This window comes from Agelaius phoeniceus, chromosome 38 (assembly GCF_051311805.1).
Source record: "Agelaius phoeniceus isolate bAgePho1 chromosome 38, bAgePho1.hap1, whole genome shotgun sequence".
Taxonomy (NCBI): Eukaryota; Metazoa; Chordata; class Aves; order Passeriformes; family Icteridae; genus Agelaius; species Agelaius phoeniceus.
In genome coordinates this window covers 43,119-60,312 of record NC_135304.1, presented here as the reverse complement: position 1 = coordinate 60,312, position 17,194 = coordinate 43,119, and the positions used below count along the sequence as shown (strand labels likewise).

The 17,194-nt window shown below is 61.4% G+C and overlaps 1 protein-coding gene and 3 long non-coding RNA genes across 4 annotated transcripts; all 4 read right to left on the bottom strand.

Annotated features, from left to right (window-relative positions):
• Nucleotides 1-2,613: 2,613 nt before the first annotated feature.
• LOC143692330 (uncharacterized) lies at nucleotides 2,614-5,485 on the bottom strand. Its single transcript, XR_013180227.1, has 2 exons — nucleotides 5,338-5,485; nucleotides 2,614-5,091 (listed from the first exon to the last, which is right to left on the bottom strand). It is a non-coding gene; the product is annotated as an uncharacterized LOC143692330 (long non-coding RNA).
• Nucleotides 5,486-5,534: 49 nt separating this feature from the next.
• On the bottom strand, nucleotides 5,535-11,705 carry LOC143691855 (uncharacterized). The gene is made up of 6 exons (XM_077172514.1): nucleotides 11,353-11,705; nucleotides 10,943-11,052; nucleotides 10,707-10,858; nucleotides 10,340-10,463; nucleotides 10,007-10,217; nucleotides 5,535-8,361 (listed from the first exon to the last, which is right to left on the bottom strand). Exons 1-6 carry the CDS (start codon nucleotides 11,443-11,445, stop codon nucleotides 5,566-5,568), a joined length of 3,486 nt encoding a protein of 1,161 aa, XP_077028629.1. The 5' UTR covers nucleotides 11,446-11,705; the 3' UTR covers nucleotides 5,535-5,565.
• Nucleotides 11,706-11,777: 72 nt separating this feature from the next.
• LOC129134219 (uncharacterized) lies at nucleotides 11,778-12,653 on the bottom strand. The gene is made up of 2 exons (XR_013180225.1): nucleotides 12,552-12,653; nucleotides 11,778-12,191 (listed from the first exon to the last, which is right to left on the bottom strand). It is a non-coding gene; the product is annotated as an uncharacterized LOC129134219 (long non-coding RNA).
• A 13-nt stretch (nucleotides 12,654-12,666) lies between these two features.
• LOC143692327 (uncharacterized) lies at nucleotides 12,667-16,369 on the bottom strand. Its single transcript, XR_013180224.1, has 3 exons — nucleotides 15,427-16,369; nucleotides 14,380-14,473; nucleotides 12,667-12,686 (listed from the first exon to the last, which is right to left on the bottom strand). It is a non-coding gene; the product is annotated as an uncharacterized LOC143692327 (long non-coding RNA).
• Nucleotides 16,370-17,194: the final 825 nt, after the last annotated feature.

The window sequence follows — 17,194 nt, the reverse complement described above, 5'->3', positions numbered from 1 at the left end:
GGACTGGGAGGGACTGGGGGGGACTGGGGGGACTGGGGGGGAACTGGGAGGGACTGGGAGGGACTGGGAAGGACTGGGGGGGAACTGGGAGGGACTGGGAGGGACTGGGGGGCACTGGGAGGGACTGGGAGGGACTGGGAGGGACTGGGTGAGACTGGGGGGGAACTGGGAAGGGGAACTGGGAGGGACTGGGGGGGAATTGGGGCAACTGGGAGGGAACTGGGAGGGACTGGGGGCAACTGGGGGGGACTGGGAGGGACTGGGGGGGACTGGGAGGAAACTGGGAAGGGGAACTGGGAGGGACTGGGGGCAATTGGGAGGGACTGGGGGGGACTGGGGGGGAACTGGGAGGGACTGGGAGGGACTGGGGGGGAATTGGGGCAACTGGGAGGGAACTGGGAGGGACTGGGGGCAACTGGGAGGGACTGGGAGGAATTGGGGGGAAATGGGAGGAACTGGGAGGGACTGGGTGAGACTGGGGGGGAACTGGGAGGGACTGGGAAGAACTGGGAGGGATTGAGAAAGGGAAATGGGGGCAACTGGGAGGGAACTGGGAGGGACTGGGAGCGACTGGGGGGGGAACTGGGAGGGAACTGGGAGAGATTGGGGGCAACTGGGAGGGACTGGGAGGAAACTGGGGGGGATTTGGGGCAACTGGGAGGGACTGGGAAGGGGAACTGGGAGGAACTGGGAGGGACTGGGAGGGACTGAGAAAGGGAACTGGGAGGGACTGGGGGCAACTGGGAGGGACTGGGGGGGACTGGGAGGGAACTGGGAAGGGGAACTGGGAGGGACTGGGGGCAATTGGGAGGGACTGGGAGGGAACTGGGGGGGACTGGGAAGGGGAACTGGGGTCACTGGGAGGGACTGGGGGGACTGGGGGGCACTGGGAGGGAACTGGGAGGGACTGGGGGAGACTGGGAGGGAGTGGGGGGGATTTGGGGCAACTGGGAGGGACTGGGAAGGGGAACTGGGAGGAACTGGGAGGGACTGAGAAAGGGAACTGGGAGGGACTGGGGGCAACTGGGAGGGACTGGGAGGAACTGGGAGGGACTGGGAGGGAACTGGGAGGGAACTGGGAGGGACTGGGGGGGACTGGGAGGAACTGGGAGGGACTGGGGGGGAACTGGGAGGGACTGGGAAGGGGAACTGGGAGGGTCTGGCGGAACTGGGAGGAACTGAGTAATGGAACTGGGAGGGACTGGGGGCAACTGGGAGGGACTGGGAGCAACTGGGGGGGCACTGAGAAGGAAACTGGGAGTACTGGGAGGCAGCACTGCAGGGCTTGGGAAAGGGAACTGGGGGAACTGGGAGCAAACTGGGAACACTGGGAAAATCCCAGTCCTGGCCCCGCCCATGCCCGCACCCTCCCAGTTCATACTGGGAACTGCCCAGTTCATACTGGGAATGGGAAATCCCTTCCCAGTCCATACTGGGAACCTCCAACTCCCTCCCAGTTCATACTGGGAGCTCCCAGTTCATACTGGGAATGGGAAATCCCTTCCCAGTCTATACTGGGAACCTCCAACCCCTTCCCAGTCCATACTGGGAGCTCCCAGTCCCTCCCAGTCTATACTGGGAGGCCCAAACTCCCTCCCAGTCCATACTGGGATTCCCCAGTCCTTCCCAGTCCATACTGGGAGCCCCAAACTCACTTCCAGTCCCTCCCAGTCCATACTGGGAACTTCTCAGTCCCTCCCAGTTCATACTGGGAAGCCCAAATTCTCTCCCAGTCCATACTGGGATTCCCCAGTCCTTCCCAGTCCATACTGGGAACCCCAAACTCACTTCCAGTCCCTTCCAGTCCATACTGGGAGTCCCAAACCCCTTCCCAGTCCCTCCCAGTCCCTACTGGGATCCCCCAGTCCCTCCCAGTCCATACTGGGAGCCCCAAACTCCTTCCCAGTCCATACTGGGAACATCCAACCCCTTCCCAGTCCATACTGGGAGCCCCAAACTCACTTCCAGTCCCTCCCAGTCCATACTGGGAACTTCCCAGTCCTTCCCAGTCCATACTGGGAGCCCCAAACTCCCTCCCAGTCCATACTGGGACAACACAACCACCTCCCAGTCCCTCCCAGTCTATACTGGGAGGCCCAAACTCCCTCCCAGTCCCTACTGGGATCTCCGAACTCCCTCCCAGTCCATACTGGGAGCCCCCAGTCCCTCCCAGTCCATACTGGGAGCCCCAAACTCCCTCCCAGTCCATACTGGGAGCCCCCAGTCCCTCCCAGTCCATACTGGGAGTCCCAAATTCTCTCCCAAGTTCATACTGGGAACCCCAAACTCACTTCCAGTCCCTTCCAGTCCATACTGGGAGCCCAAACCCCTTCCCAGTCCCTACTGGGAGCCCCCGGTCACTCCCAGTCCCTCCCAGTCCATACTGGGAGCCCCCAGTCCCTCCCAGTCCCTCCCAGTCCATACTGGGAACCCCAAACTCACTTCCAGTCCCTCCCAGTCCATACTGGGAACTTCCCAGTCCCTCCCAGTCCATACTGGGAGCCCCAAACCCCTTCCCAGTCCATACTGGGAACCCCAAACTCCCTCCCAGTCCTTACTGGGAGCCCCCAGTCCCTCCCAGTCCCTCCCAGTCCATACTGGGAGCCACACCAGTATCGGGCATCGTTTATTGGCGATTCCGGCACCCCTGGGACCCCCCCGGGGGAGGGGCAATAAATAAAGGGGGGGGGAGGGGAGAAGGCACACAGGGTGGGGGAGGGGCAGGAACTGGTTTGTACTGGTCCATACTGGGAGAAGGCCTGTGGGCATCAACACAGCACTGGGGGCACCCTACCGGTCCATACTGGTCTGTACTGGTCCGTACTGGGAGCACGCAAGGCCACGCGGGTGAGGAGAGCTCTGGACTGGGTTGGACTGGTCCATACTGGTCCATACTGGTCCATACTGGTCCGTGCTGGGAGGACCCAAGGCCACGCCGGTGAAGAACTCCCAGTTTGGCTGCCGGACTGGTCCATACTGGTCCATACTGGGATGGCTGAAGGCCATGGCAAGGCACTGGTCCGTACTGGTCCGTACTGGTCCGTACTGGTCCGTACTGGTCTGTACTGGTCCGTACTGGTCCGTACTGGTCCGGCACAAGGCGATGCATGTGGGGGTCTCCCAGTTGGGCTCCCAGCTCCTTCCTGCTCCAAACTGGTCCATACTGGTCCGTACTGGTTTGGCCCAAGGCATTGTAGATCCAAGAGTTCCCAGGCGAGTGGTTGGTACTGGTTCATACTGGTTTATACTGGGATGTCCCACGGTGGTGCAGAACCCAGCAGGGAGGCACTGGGCTCTACTGGTTTATACTGGTTTATACTGGGATGTCCCACGGTGGTGCAGAACCCAGCAGGGAGGCACTGGGCTCTACTGGTTTATACTGGTTTATACTGGTTTATACTGGTTTATACTGGGATGTCCCACGGTGGTGCAGATCCCAGCAGGGAGGCCAACTGGGCTGTACTGGTTTATACTGGTTTATACTGGGATGTCCCACGGTGGTGCGGATGCCAGCAGGGAGGCCAACTGGGCCGTACTGGTTTATACTGGGAGGGGTCTCTGGGGAGGCCTGGGGGTCCCTGCTGACCCCACGGTGGCCTTGGGGACCCCAAAGGGACGCCCCTGTCCCCATTGGTGTCCCCAGGTTGTCCTGCAGACCCCGGCAGGGACCAAAGGGTCCCCAGGGTGACCCCAGGACCTCCTGGAGATGCTTTGTGGGGTCACCACGGGGTCCCACAGCTTCTCACACTCAGTCTAGGGGTCCCCATGAGGGTTTGGGGGTCCCTGGAGATGTTCTATGGGGTCACCACCTTGTCCCACAAACCCACAGCGGCTTTGGAGCCCCTCATGATGACCTCAAACCCATCTCAGATGTTCTATGGGGTCACCAAGTTGTCCTACAGACCTTCAGTGACTTTGGAGCCCCTCATGATGACCTCAGACCCTTTGAGATGTTCTATGGGGTCACCACCTTGTCCCACAGACCTCCAAAGGCTTTAGAGGTCCTCATGATGACCTCAGACCACATCTGAAATGTTTTGTGGGGTCACCACCTTGTCCTACAAACCCACAGCGGCTTTGGAGCCCCTCGTGATGACCTCAGCCCAACTTTGAGACGTTCTATGGGGTCACCATGTTCTCCTACAGACTTCAGAACCCCACACAATGACCTCAGCCCAACTTTGAGTTGTTCTACGGGGTCACCATGTTCTCCTACAGACTTTAGAGCCCCACACGATGACCTCAGCACCTTTGGGAGATGTTCTGAGACGTTTTATGGGGTCACCACTTTGTCCTACAGATCTCCAGTGACTTTGGAGCCCCTCACGATGACCTCAGACCCACCCTGAGATGTTCTAAGATGTTTTACGGGGTCACCACCTTGTCCTTAAGACTTCAAGTGACATTAGAACCCCACACGATGACCTCAGACCAACTCTGAGATGTTTCATGGGGTCACCACCTTGTCCTACAGACCTCCAGTGACTTTGGAGCCTCTCATGATGACCTCAGAACAACTCTGAGATGTTTTATGGGGTCACCATGTTCTCCTACGGACTTTAGAGCCCCACACGATAACCTCAGACCAACTTTGAGATGTTCTATGGGGTCACCACCTTGTCCTACAAACTCACACTTACTTTGGAGCCCCTCACGATGACCTCAGCACCTTCAGGAGATGTTCTGAGATGTTCTATGGGGTCACCACCTTGCCCTTAAGACTTCAAGTGCCTTTGGAGCCCTTCACGATGACCTCAGCCCAACTTTGAGATGTTTTATGGGGTCACAACCTTGCCCTTAAGACTTCAAGTGACTTTAGAACCCCACACGATGACCTCAGACCAACTTTGAGATGTTTTATGGGGTCACCACCTTGTCCTACAAACTCACACTGACTTTGCAGTCGCTCATGATGACCTCAGCACCTTTGGGAGATGTTCTGAGATGTTCTATGGGGTCACCACTTTGTCCTGCAGACCTCCAGTGACTTTGGAGCCCCTCGTGATGACCTCAGACCAACTTTGAGATGTTCTATGGGGTCACCACCTTGCCCTTAAGACTTCAAGTGACTTTGGAGCCCCTCACGATGACCTCAGCGCCTTTGGGACATGTTCTGAGATGTTCTATGGGGTCACCCCCTTGTCCTTAAGACTTCATGTGACCTTGGAGCCCCTCACGATGACCTCAGAACAACTCTGAGATGTTTTATGGGGTCACCATGTTCTCCTATGGACTTTAGAGCCCCACACGAGGACCTCAGACCAACTTTGAGACGTTTTATGGGGTCACCACCTTGTCCTACAAACTCACACTGACTTTGGAGCCCCTCACGATGACCTCAGACCAACTCTGAGATGTTCTGAGATGTTTCATGGGGTCACCACCTTGTCCTACAAACTCACACTGACTTTGCAGCCCCTCATGATGACCTCAGCACCTTCAGGAGATGTTCCGAGACGTCCTCCAGCATCCCCCCCTTCCCCGTCCTTACCTCTCCCACCCTCTCTCTCCCCCCCCCCCACCCCTCTGGTGTCTCCTGAACCTTTCCCCCACCCTCTCCCCTTTTTACCCCGAGGGAGGCCCCGTTTGGGGTCCCCCCGGGGCGGCGGCGCCCCACCCCTCCAGGTACCTGGCGAAGAGCGCCTTGGCGCGGCGCAGGACGCGCGGCAGGTGGTGCCGGCGCACCAGGCGGTCGAAGTGCATGGCCACCTCGTTGTAGTCGCCGGCGCGCGCCATCACGGCCTCGCGCTGCTCCAGCAGCATGGCCAGGCACACGAACAGCAGGAACGGGTTCCCCTGGCCCAGCTCCTCCGGAGGCGGCAGCGGCGCGCCGTCGTCCTCCACCGTCACCTCCTCGTCCGAGGAGGAGGAGGAACATGAGGAGCATGAGGAGGAGGAGGAGGAGGAAGGGTCTTCCCAAGCCCAGCGGCCGCCCCAAGGGTCGTCGGGGGTGGTTGGGTTGCGGCGGGTGGTTTTGGGGGGGTGCTGGTCGTCGTGGAGGTCGTGGTGGTCGTGGATGTCCTTGGGGTCATCGCGGCCATGTCTGAGGTCATCAAGTCCTTCCTTGGGGTCACCACGGCCATCCCTGGGGTCATGGTGGCCATCCTTGGGGTCATCACGGCCATCCTTGAAGCCATGGTGGCCATCCCTGGGGTCGTGGTGACCATCCCTGGGGTCATCACGGCCATCCCTGGGGTCATGGTGGCCATCCCTGGGGCCATGGTGGCCATCCCTGGGGTCATCACGTCCTTCCCTGGGGTCATCACGGCCATCCCTGGAGTCATGGTGGCCATCCCTGAAGCCATGGTGGCCATCCCTGGGGTCATCACGTCCTTCTCTGGGGTCATCATGGCCATCCCTGGGGTCATGGTGGCCATCCCTGGGGTCATGGTGGCCATCCCTGGGGTCATCACGGCCACCCCTGTGGTCATCACGGCCATCCCTGGGGTCATGGTGGCCATCCTTGAAGCCATGGTGGCCATCTTTGAAGTCATGGTGGCCATCCTTGAAGCCATGGTGGCCATCCCTGGGGTCATGGTGGCCATCCTTGAAGCCATGGTGGCCATCCCTGGGGTCATGGTGGCCATCCTTGAGGTTGTTGTGGCCTTCTCCAAAGCCGTGCCCTTCTCTGAGATCACCGCGAACCTTCCCGAGGTCATCGCGATTCATCCCACGGTCACCTCCTCCTTCTCCTGGGTCACCCAGTCCCTCTTTGGGGTCACCCAATCCCTCTCTGAGATCACCTCCTCCTTTTCTGAGGTCACCTCCTCCTTCTCTTGGCTCGTGTCCCTCTCTGGGGCCACCCTGTCCTTTTCTGGGCTCTTCTGCAGCCCCCCAGCAGAGGCTGTGGGGTCTCTGCTCCATCTCCAGGGCGTCGGTGCCTTCCTCCACCTTCCTGGGGCCACCTGGCTCCGAGTCCTTGGAGCCCTCGGGGGCTCCTCCAGCACCCCTGGGGGGTCTCCCCTGGACCTTCCTGAAGCTCTTGTGACCTTTGGGGACATCTCTGGAGCTTCTGTGGCCTTTGGAGTCATCTCTGGAGATCTTGTGACCTTTAGGGACATCACTGGAGCTCTCAAGACCTTCCTGAATGTTCTTAAAGCTCTTGGGATCCTCCTGGCTGTCCCTGGGACCATCAGGGACATTGCTGGAGCTCTTAGGACTCTCCTGGACACCCTTGGAACCTTCTAGAACATCACTGAAGCTCTTGGGACTCTCGAAGACCTCGCTGGAAGTCTTGGGGCTGTTGGGGACATCTCCAGAGCTCTTGGAACCCTCTGGGCTATCACTGGAAGTCTTGAGACCCCCAGGGCTACCACTGGAGCTTGTGGGACCCTCTGGCCCATCGCTGGAGCTCGTGGGACCACCTGGATCATCACTGGAGCTCTTGGGACCACCTGGGATGTCACTGGAGCTCTTGGGACCACCGAGGACATCACTGGAGCTTGTGGGACCACCGGGGACATCACTGGAGCTTGTGGGACCAGCGGGGACATCACTGGAGCTCTTGGCACCCTCAGGGCCATCACAGGAGCCCTTGAGCCCCCCAAAGCCACCACCAGAGCCCTGAGTGACTCCTCCAGCACCTTCTCCTCCACCTTCCTCCTCCTCCTCCTCCTCCACCTTCCTCCTCCTCCTCCTCCTCCTCCTGGGCGGCCTCGGCCGCAGCCCCCGGCGCTCCCTCAAGGCCCGGCCGGCCCTGCGAGCGCCCAGGGGGGCTCCGAGCAGCGGGACCCCCTCGGGGGGCGGCGGCGGCGCCGGGGGCAAGGAGCTCCAGGTGATCTCCAGCACCTTGAGCGCGTCCTCGAAGGCGAACTCGCGCTTGAGCTCCAGCAGCAGCCAGCGGTAGCAGAAGAGGAGGTCGTGGGCGCCGCGCGCCGCCAGGAAGGCCCAGAACTGGGGGTCGGCGCGGCGCAGCAGCCGGCGCAGGTGGCCGAAGGCCCGCGCCAGCCCGCGGCCGCCGGGGCGGAAGCGCGGCGCCAGGCGGCGCATCAGCGAGCAGAAGCACAGGAAGGCCTGGGCCTCGTCGTCCAGCACGGCCAGCAGCGGCGCCGCCACGTCCGACATGCCCTGGCAGTAGGAGAGGCGCGGGTGGCCCAGGGCGAAGGTGGTGAGCAGCGCCTGCAGGGCGGCCAGGTGAGGGTGGCCCTCCTCGGGGCCGCCGAAGTAGGGGTGGGCGCGGTCGGTGCGCACCACGTCCTTGCGCACGGCGGCGGCCACCTGGGCCAGCTCGGCCGGCGCGGCGCGGGCGGCCAGCGCCACCTTCAGCGAGGAGTACTCGGCCGCCTTGAGGCGCAGGTGGGACAGGCGCTCCTGGCCCGTGAGGCCGGCGGGGAACACGTTCAGCAGGTAACGCCAGACCACCTGTGTGAGAGGAAATGGGAAAGGTGAGGGATCAGGGATAGGTTTAGCAGGTGACACCAACAGGTGAGATCAGGGACAGGTTCAGCAGGTGACACCACACCACCTGTGTGAGGGGATATGGGGACAGGTGAGGGATGAGGGACACGTTCAGCAGGTAACGCCATACCACCTGTGTGGGGGGATATGGACAGGTGAGGGATGAGGGACACATTCAGCAGGTGACACCACAACACCTGTGTGGGGGGATATGGACAGGTGAGGGATCAGGGACAGGTTCAGCAAGTGACACAAGCGGGTGAGAGATCAGGAACACGTTCAGCAGGTAACACCACACCACCTGTATGGGGGGGAATGGACAGGTGAGGGATCAGGGACACGTTCAGCAAGTGACGCCACACCACCTGTACAGGGGAAATTGGAAAGGTGAGGGTCAGGGACACGTTCAGCAGGTAACGCCACACCACCTGTGTGGGTGGATATGGACAGGTGAGGGATGAGGGACACGTTCAGCAGGTGACACCAACAGGTGCGATCAGGGACACGTTCAGCAGGTAACGCCACACCACCTGTACAGGGGGGAATAGACAGGTGAGGGATCAGGGACACGTTCAGCAGGTAACACCACACCACCTGTACAGGGGAAATGGGGACAGGTGAGGGATCAGGGACAGGTTCAGCAGGTGACACCACACCACCTGTGTGGGGGGGAATGGGGACAGGTGAGGGAGCAGGGACAGGTTCAGCAGGTGACACCACACCACCTGTGTGGGGGGATATGGGGACAGGTGAGGGATGAGGGACACGTTCAGCAGGTGACACCACACCACCTGTGTGGGGGGGAATGGGGACAGGGACAGGTTCAGCAGGTGACACCAACAGGTGAGATCAGAAACAGGTTCAGCAGGTGACACCACACCACCTGTGTGGGGGGATATGGACAGGTGAGGGATGAGGGACACGTTCAGCAGGTGACACCACAACACCTGTACAGGGGAAATGGGGACAGGGACAGGTTCAGCAGGTGACACCACAACACCTGTACAGGGGAAATGGGGACAGGTGAGAGATCAGGGACAGGTTCAGCAGGTGACACCAACAGGTGAGATCAGGGACACGCTCAGCAACACCTGTATGGGAGGAATGGACAGGTGAGGGATCAGGGACAGGTTCAGCAGGTGACACCACTCCACCTATACAGGGGAAATGAAGACAGGTGAGGGATCAGGGAAATGCTTAGCAGGTAACGCCAGATCTCCTGTACAGGGGAATGAGACAGGTGAGAAATTAGGGGCAAGTTCAGCAGGTAACACAACACCACGTGCACCCAGAGACAATGAGGGTCAGAGAAGGCCAAGGGTGACCCCAGGTAGAAATCAGAAAACTTCAGGTGTTGGTCAGGATGGATCTGTGGATCCTCAGGTGTGGCTGAGGTGACATCAGAAGACCACAGCTGCAATTCAGGCAACACCAGAACACCTTAGGTGTGACTGAGATGCAATCACAACCCCCAGGTGAACCTCAGGGAGATCAGAGAACCCCAGGTGTGATCAGAACCTCCCTCAGGTGTACCCCAGGTGGGACCACAACCCCCCAGATGTGTCCCAGGTGTGATCACACCCCCCCAGGTGCGTCTCTGGGCTCTCACCTTGCGCAGGCCGGGCTCGACGCCGCCGTGGAAGACGTGCAGCCGCAGGTCCTGGGGCCGCAGCAGGCGCCCACCTGGGCCCAGGTACGACCTCAGGTCGGCGTCGCTCAGGGGGGGCGCAGGGCGGGGGCGGGGGAGGGGGCGGGGGGACACGGCCGGGGTCCCTTCGGGCCACGCCAGGGCCGCCTGTGCCCGCGCCAGCGTCCGGCCACACCTGTGGGAACAGCACAGGTGCCACTGGGAGGGGCGCTGGGATGCCCAAGCAGGAGCTCTCTGTGAGCTTCCAGCAGGGTGGGGCAGCCCAGGTGTGCCTCACCTGCACCAGGTGTGCTCACCTGTGCCAGCAGAGCCTGGGTGAAGGGCAGGGCCGCCGCCAGCAGCGAGCGGCGCTCGGGGACCGGCTCGGCCGCCGCCACCTCCCGCGGGCTGATGATGTCCCAGTCCTCCAGCAGCGGGCCTGGGGACAGCACACCTGAGCCACAGGTACCTGAGAGCCCTGGGAGCCCCATCTCGCACACCTGAGCACGCCCAGAGCTTCCTGACACCCAGCCCGGGCGCCACCAAGTGTCCCCAGATGTGTCCTGTCCCACCCAGGTGTGTCTCACTCTGCCCAGGTGTGTCCAGGTAAGTCTGTGACTATCCCAGGTGTGTCCCAGGTGTGTCCCAGGTATTTCTCCACCCCCCCAGCTGTGTCACTCACTGTCAGGGGGGTTCCTGACGTCCAGGCGCAGCCTCAGGGTGGGCCTGGCGCAGTTGAAGGCATTGGCCAGGTCACCATCGCTCAGCAGAGGCACAAAGGTGTCCTGGCCCTGCCCGTCCCGTGCCGCAAAGCTCAGAACGAAGCTTTTTTTCCTGAGGGGACACAGGTGAGCTCACCTGGGTGCTCTGGGGGGTCCCAGGTGTGCCCAAAGGAAGGATCCAGGGGGTCCCACTCACCCCTGCAGGTCGAAGGCCCGGGCCAGGATGTGCTGCAGCACGTCCAGCGAGGTGATCTGCGGGTCCACGGCGAACGAGCGGAACTCGGGCGGCTGCTGCCCCTCGTTCTTCTGTGGGAGGAGCGTCAGGAGATCCTGGGAAGGTCCCGGGGGATCCCGGAGCCCCCCGGCCCCTCACAGCGATCCAAGATGGCGGCGCAGCACCGTCCCCACAGCAGCGCCACACGCCTCCCGCAACGCTGATTGGCCGCCGCCCCCCACGTGACTCAAAAGGCGGGAAATTTTCCCGCCGGCGCCACACCCGCAGGCGGTAACGCCCCCCCGAGCTGATTGGCTGCCGGAGAGGGCATGACCCCACCCCTTAGCCGCGCCCACGCGAGGCCCCGCCCATATTTTCACCCCGCCCTTTACCTTGACGCGCACGCGCACAACCTCGCACTCCTCCTCCAGCGCGGCCCCGCCCCCGCCGCCCGGCGAGGCCCCGCCCCCCGTCGTCGCCGCCATGTTGGGGCGGGGTCTCGGGGGGGGGTTGGGGGTTCCGGGGGGGTTTCGCCGCCGCCGCCGCCCCCCCGAGCCGGGGAAGCGGGGGGCTGCTGTTACGTCACCGTGCTGACGCCACGCCGCGCCCCCCGTTCGGAAGGTGCGCGGTTCTCGTGGGGGGGATCCGGAGCCGCGCCGCGCCCGTGCCCGTCCGGCGGCCGCGGCCGCGGCAACAACATCCGGGGCAGCGCGCGGAATCGACGTCACGGGGCGGGCTCCGCCGCCGAGTTTGTTCCTTTAATGACGTCACGACTCCTCCCACCGTTTCCCAACGCAGCGAAATGACGTCACAGGCAGCGATTCACATCGGGTTTATTGGGGGGAGACGGGGGCGCATGCGGGACCGCCTTAAACGGGCAACGCCAGAGTGGGGACCACGTCCTCCTTAAAGGGGCAACGCCGCAGCGGGAACTGCCCTCGCTCTTAAAGGGGCAACGCCCTCTAGGGAGCCCCGCCCACCCTTAAAGGGGCAAGGCCATGTAAAGAACCGTCCGGCCTTAAAGGGGCAATGCCGGTAGGGCCCACCGCGTCCTTAAAGGGGCAACGCCTCGCCCGCAGCAGCGCCCCAGCCGGGGGGCGGAGCCTGCGGGAGGGGGGTAGGGGGCGAGGTCCCGCCCACCAAAAGAGGCCCCGCCCCTCAGGGGGGGTCCCTGGGGGGTCGCCTGTTCCTTCCTGAGCTGCGCCAGCTCCTGGGACAGCGACTCCAGGTCCTGGAAAGGGAGGAATGAAGAGGGGTAGAGACCACGCCCACTGCGTGAGGCCACGCCCTCAGAGCGACCACACTCTTGTCCTGGCCACAGCTGAAAGCCCTGCCTCCACTTTAAACCCCTCTCTGATGTCCATAAACTCTGTGATGGCCTAGATTATGCCACACCCCCAAATTTAAACCACGCCCCTTTTTGAGCCCCACCCCTTTCTCACAAACCACACCCCTATAAGCCACACCCTCGCCATTTAGCCACACCCCACTCCCAGGGACCATACCCATTTCAGTAAACCACACCCCTTTAAGAGGCTCCACCCCTTCCCACAAACCACACCCCCTTCCGGCCATGGCCCCGCCCCCTCACCTGTGCCAGGTGCAGGTTCTTGGTCAGCTGCTCCTCCAGGAGGTTCTGCAGCTTCTTGTTCATCTCCCGCAGCCCTCCTCACCTGGGCCCGGCCCCGCCCCGCGCCCGCGCCGGCCCCCGCGGGACCCGCGGCCTCTGCGGACACGGGAGAGAGGGGGACAGGTGAGGGACAGGTGAGGGGGACAGGTGAGGGACAGGTGAGGGACAGGGGAGAGAGGGACAGGTGAGAGAGGTGAGACGGGGACAGGTGAGGGGGGGGGACAGGTGAGAGAGGGGAGAGAGACGGGAGAGAGAGACAGGTGAGGACAGGTGAGAGGGACAGGTGAGAGAGAAACAGGTGAGGGGGGGACAGGTGAGACAGAGACAGGTGAGGGACAGGTGAGAGGGACAGGTGAGAGGTGAGGGGGGACAGGTGAGAGAGGTGAGAGGGGCAGGGGAGGGGGACAGGTGAGGGACAGGGACAGGTGAGAAACGGGAGAGACGGGAGGGACAGGGGAGAGAGACAGGTGAGGGACAGGTGAGAGGAGGGACAGGTGAGAGAAGGACAGGGGAGAGAGACAGGGGAGGGACAGGTGAGGGAGAGGTGAGAGGTGAGGGAGAGGTCAGACTGGGACAGGTGAGAAGGATCAGATGGGTGGAGACAGGTGAGGGACAGGTGAGGGGGACAGCTGAGACTGGTAACAGGTGGGACCGGGACAGGTGAGAAGGATCAGATGGGTGGGGACAAGTGAGGGAGGGGCAGGTGAGCTGACAGGTGAGGGGAGGTGACAGATGGTTGGGGTGGCAGGTGAGGGGGACAGGTGAGGAACAGCATGAGAGGAGGGACAGGTGAGGTTCAGGTGTAACAGGTGAGGTTCAGGTGTAACAGGGGAGGCTCAGTAGAGGTTCAGGTGTAAACAGGTGAGGATCAGGTGTAACAGGGGAGGCTCAGGTGAGCTCAGGTGTAACAGGTGAGGTTCAGGTGTAACAGGTGAAGTTCAGGTGAGGATCAGGTGTAACAGGAGAGGCTCAGGTGTAACAGGCGAGGCTCAGGTGTAACAGGCGAGGCTCAGGTGAGGCTCAGGTGTAACAGGCGAGGCTCAGGTGTACAGGGGAGGCCCAGGTGTAACAGGCGAGGCTCAGGTGTAACAGGCGAGGCTCAGGTGAGGCTCAGGTGTAACAGGGGAGGTTCAGGTGTAACAGGTGAAGTTCAGGTGAGGTTCAGGTGTAACAGGTGAGGCTCAGGTGTAACAGGTGAAGTTCAGGTGAGGTTCAGGTGTAACAGGGGAGGCTCAGGTGAGGTTCAGGTGAGGTTCAGGTGTAAAAGGGGAGGCTCAGGTGAGGTTCAGGTGTAACAGGTGAGGCTCAGGTGTAACAGGTGAGGCTCGAGGTGAGGCTCAGGTGTAACAGGTGAGGCTCAGGTGAGGCTCAGGTGTAACAGGTGAGGCTCAGGTGAGGCTCAGGTGAGGTTCAGGTGGTAACAGGGGAGGCTCAGGTGAGGTTCAGGTGTAACAGGTGAGGCTCAGGTGAGGTTCAGGTGTAACAGGTGAAGCTCAGGTGTAACAGGTGAGGTTCAGGTGAGGTTCAGGTGTAACAGGTGAGGTTCAGGTGAGGCTCAGGTGAGGTTCAGGTGTAACAGGGGAGGCTCAGGTGAGGTTCAGGTGTAACAGGGGAGGCTCAGGTGTAACAGGGGAGGCTCAGGTGAGGCTCAGGTGTAACAGGGGAGGCTCAGGTGAGGTTCAGGTGTAACAGGTGAGGCTCAGGTGAGGTTCAGGTGTAACAGGTGAAGTTCAGGTGTAACAGGTGAGTCTCAGGGTTTGGTTCAGGTGACCCCCAGGGGTGCCCTCACCGGTGCGGCTGTCCCTGACGAAGCTCTGGATGATGGCGCTCTTCCTGCACAGATCCTCGGCCATGGACGCGCTCGACACCTCCAGGTGCCTCACCTCAAAGGGGAGCTGCAGGTGAGCTCCAGGTGCCACCCCTGACCCTCCCAGTGCTCCCAGTTTATCCCAGTCCCTCCCAATCCCCTCCCAGTGCTCCCAGTTTATCCCAGTCCCTCCCAATCCCCTCACCAGTGCTCCCAGTTTTCCCAGTCCCTCCCAATCCCCTCCCAGTCTGTCCCAGTTCCCTCCCAGTTCCTCTCAATCCCCTTCAATCCTCTCACCAGTCCCTCCCAGTGCTCCCAGTTCCTCCCAAACCCTCCCAATCCCATCCCAGTTCCCCCCATTCTCTCCCAGTCCATCTCAGTTCCCTCCCAGTTTATCCCAGTCCCTCCCAATCGCTCCCAGTTTATCCCAGTCCCTCCCAGTTTCTCCCAATCGCTCCCAGTCCCCCCAATCCCCTCCCAACCCCTCCCAGTAACCCCCAGTCCCTCCCAGTCCCTCCCATCCCCCCAATCCCCCCCCAGTCCCCTCCCAGTTTATCCCAGTCCCTCCCAGTTCTATCCCAATCCCCCCCAGTCCTCCCAATCCCCAATCCCCTCCCAGTCCCTCCAGTCCTTTCCCAATCCCTCCCAGTTTCTCCCTCTCAGTTATCCCAATCGCTCCCAGTCCCCCCAATCCCCTCCCAATCCCCTCCCAGTTCTATCCCAGTCTTCCCAATCCCCTCCCAGTCTCCAGTCCCTCCCAGTCTCTCCCAGTCCGCTCCAGTCTCTCCCAGTCCCTCCAATCCCCCCAGTCTCTCCCAGTTTCATCCCAGTCCCCCTCAGTTTATCCCAATCCCCCCCAGTTTATCCAGTCCCTCCCAATCCCTCCCAGTTCTTTCCCCAGTCCCTCCCAGTGCTCCCAGTCCCCCTCCCAATCCCGCCCCAGTCCCTTCCCCAGTTTATCCCAGTTCTATCCCAGTCCCCCCCAGTCCCCCCCAGTAGTTATCCCAGTCCATCCCAGTCCCCCCGCACCTTCTCCTCCAGCAGCCACCGCTCCTGCTGGCTCTGGGCCAGCCTCTGGAACAGCTCCGCCACCTCTGCGGGGGAGAGGCCGCCCCCGGCCGGGACCCCCCCGCCGCTGCCGCCCCCGGGGCTGCCCGAGCCCGACTGCGCCGGGGGCGGGGCCGGGGGCGGGGCCCAACACCGTCAGACCACGCCCAACAAAGCCCCGCCCCCGCCGTGAGGCCCCGCCCCAGCCGGGAGGTGCGTTCGTCAAGGGAAAGGGGGAAACGGCCACGCCCACATTGGGTTCACAGCAAAGCCACGCCCCCAATAAGCCACACCCACGTTGGGTTCACAGTCAAGCCACGCCCTCAATAAGCCACGCCCACACCGGGTGTATCCGAATTAAGCCACACCCCCAGTGCTCTCCCACATTTAAACCACACCCCCATCAAGCCACACCCCAAATTAGCTGTGCCCTCATTAAACCACGCCCACACAGACACACCCTCTTAAGCCACACCCACCTTGGGTTACACCCATCTAGGCCATGCCCTCAATAAACCACGCCCAAATTGGGTGTGTCCTACTTAAGCCACACCCTTTTAAGTCACACAGAGGGTCACACCCATCTAGGCCACACCCCCTTCAAGCCACACCCCAAATTAGCTGTGCCCTCATTAAACCACGCCCACACAGGACACACCCTCTTAAGCCACACCCACATTGGGTCACAACCATTTAAGCCACACCCCCAAATTAGCTGTGTCATCACTAAACCACGCCCACCAAGCCACACCCTCTTAGGCCACACCCCATTATACCCTTTAAAGCCATGGCCACACCCCCAATTATAATTTAAGCCACACCCACCAATCAATAATCCAAATTAAGCCACGCCCAAAAAGCCACACCCACACAACCCCACACACACAAACCACGCCCATTCCCAGTCTGAGACCACACCCCTTTTAATATGCCACGCCCCTCCCTGATGCCCCGCCCACTTCCCTGAGGCCACACCCACCTGGTGCTTCCGGGGGCGGAGCCATCGCGGCCCAATGAGGACACGGAGCTGCTGTCCCCGCCCCGGGCCCCGCCCTGGGGAGGAGCCTCCGTCCAAGCCCAGCTCCTCCAGTCCTGGGGGACCCAAAATCCATCAGGGACCCCCCCAAAACCATCAGGGACCCCAAAATCCATCAGGGACCCCCCAAAATCCTTCAGGGACCCCCCAAAATCCATCGGGGACCCCAAAATCCATCAGGGACCCCCCAAAATCCATCAGGGACCCCAAAAAATCCAGCAGGGACCCCAAAATCCATCAGGGACCCCCCAAAATCCATCAAGGACCCCAAAATCCATCAGGGACCCCAAAACCCATCGGGGACCCCCCAAAATCCATCAGGGACCCCCCAAAATCCTTCAGGGACCCCCAAAATCCATCAAGGACGCCCCCTACCCGAAAATTTGGGGTCCTCCAACCCAAAATTTGGGGTTCTCCCCCCACCCAAATTTTGGGGATCCCCCCTCCCCAAATTTTAAGGTAACACTCACCCAGATTTTGGGATTCTCCCCCCAAAATTTCAGGGTACCCTCTCCCAAATTTTGGATTCTCTCCCCCCAATTTTTGGTGTTTCTTCCCCGAATTTTTGGGGTTTGCTTCCTCCAATTTGGGCTTCTCCACCACTCAAATTTTGGGGTTCCCCCCTCCCCATTTTTTGGATTACACTCCCCAAATTGGGGGGTTCTCTCCCCCAACCCAAATTTGAGGTTCTCCCTCCAAATTTCGGGATTCTCC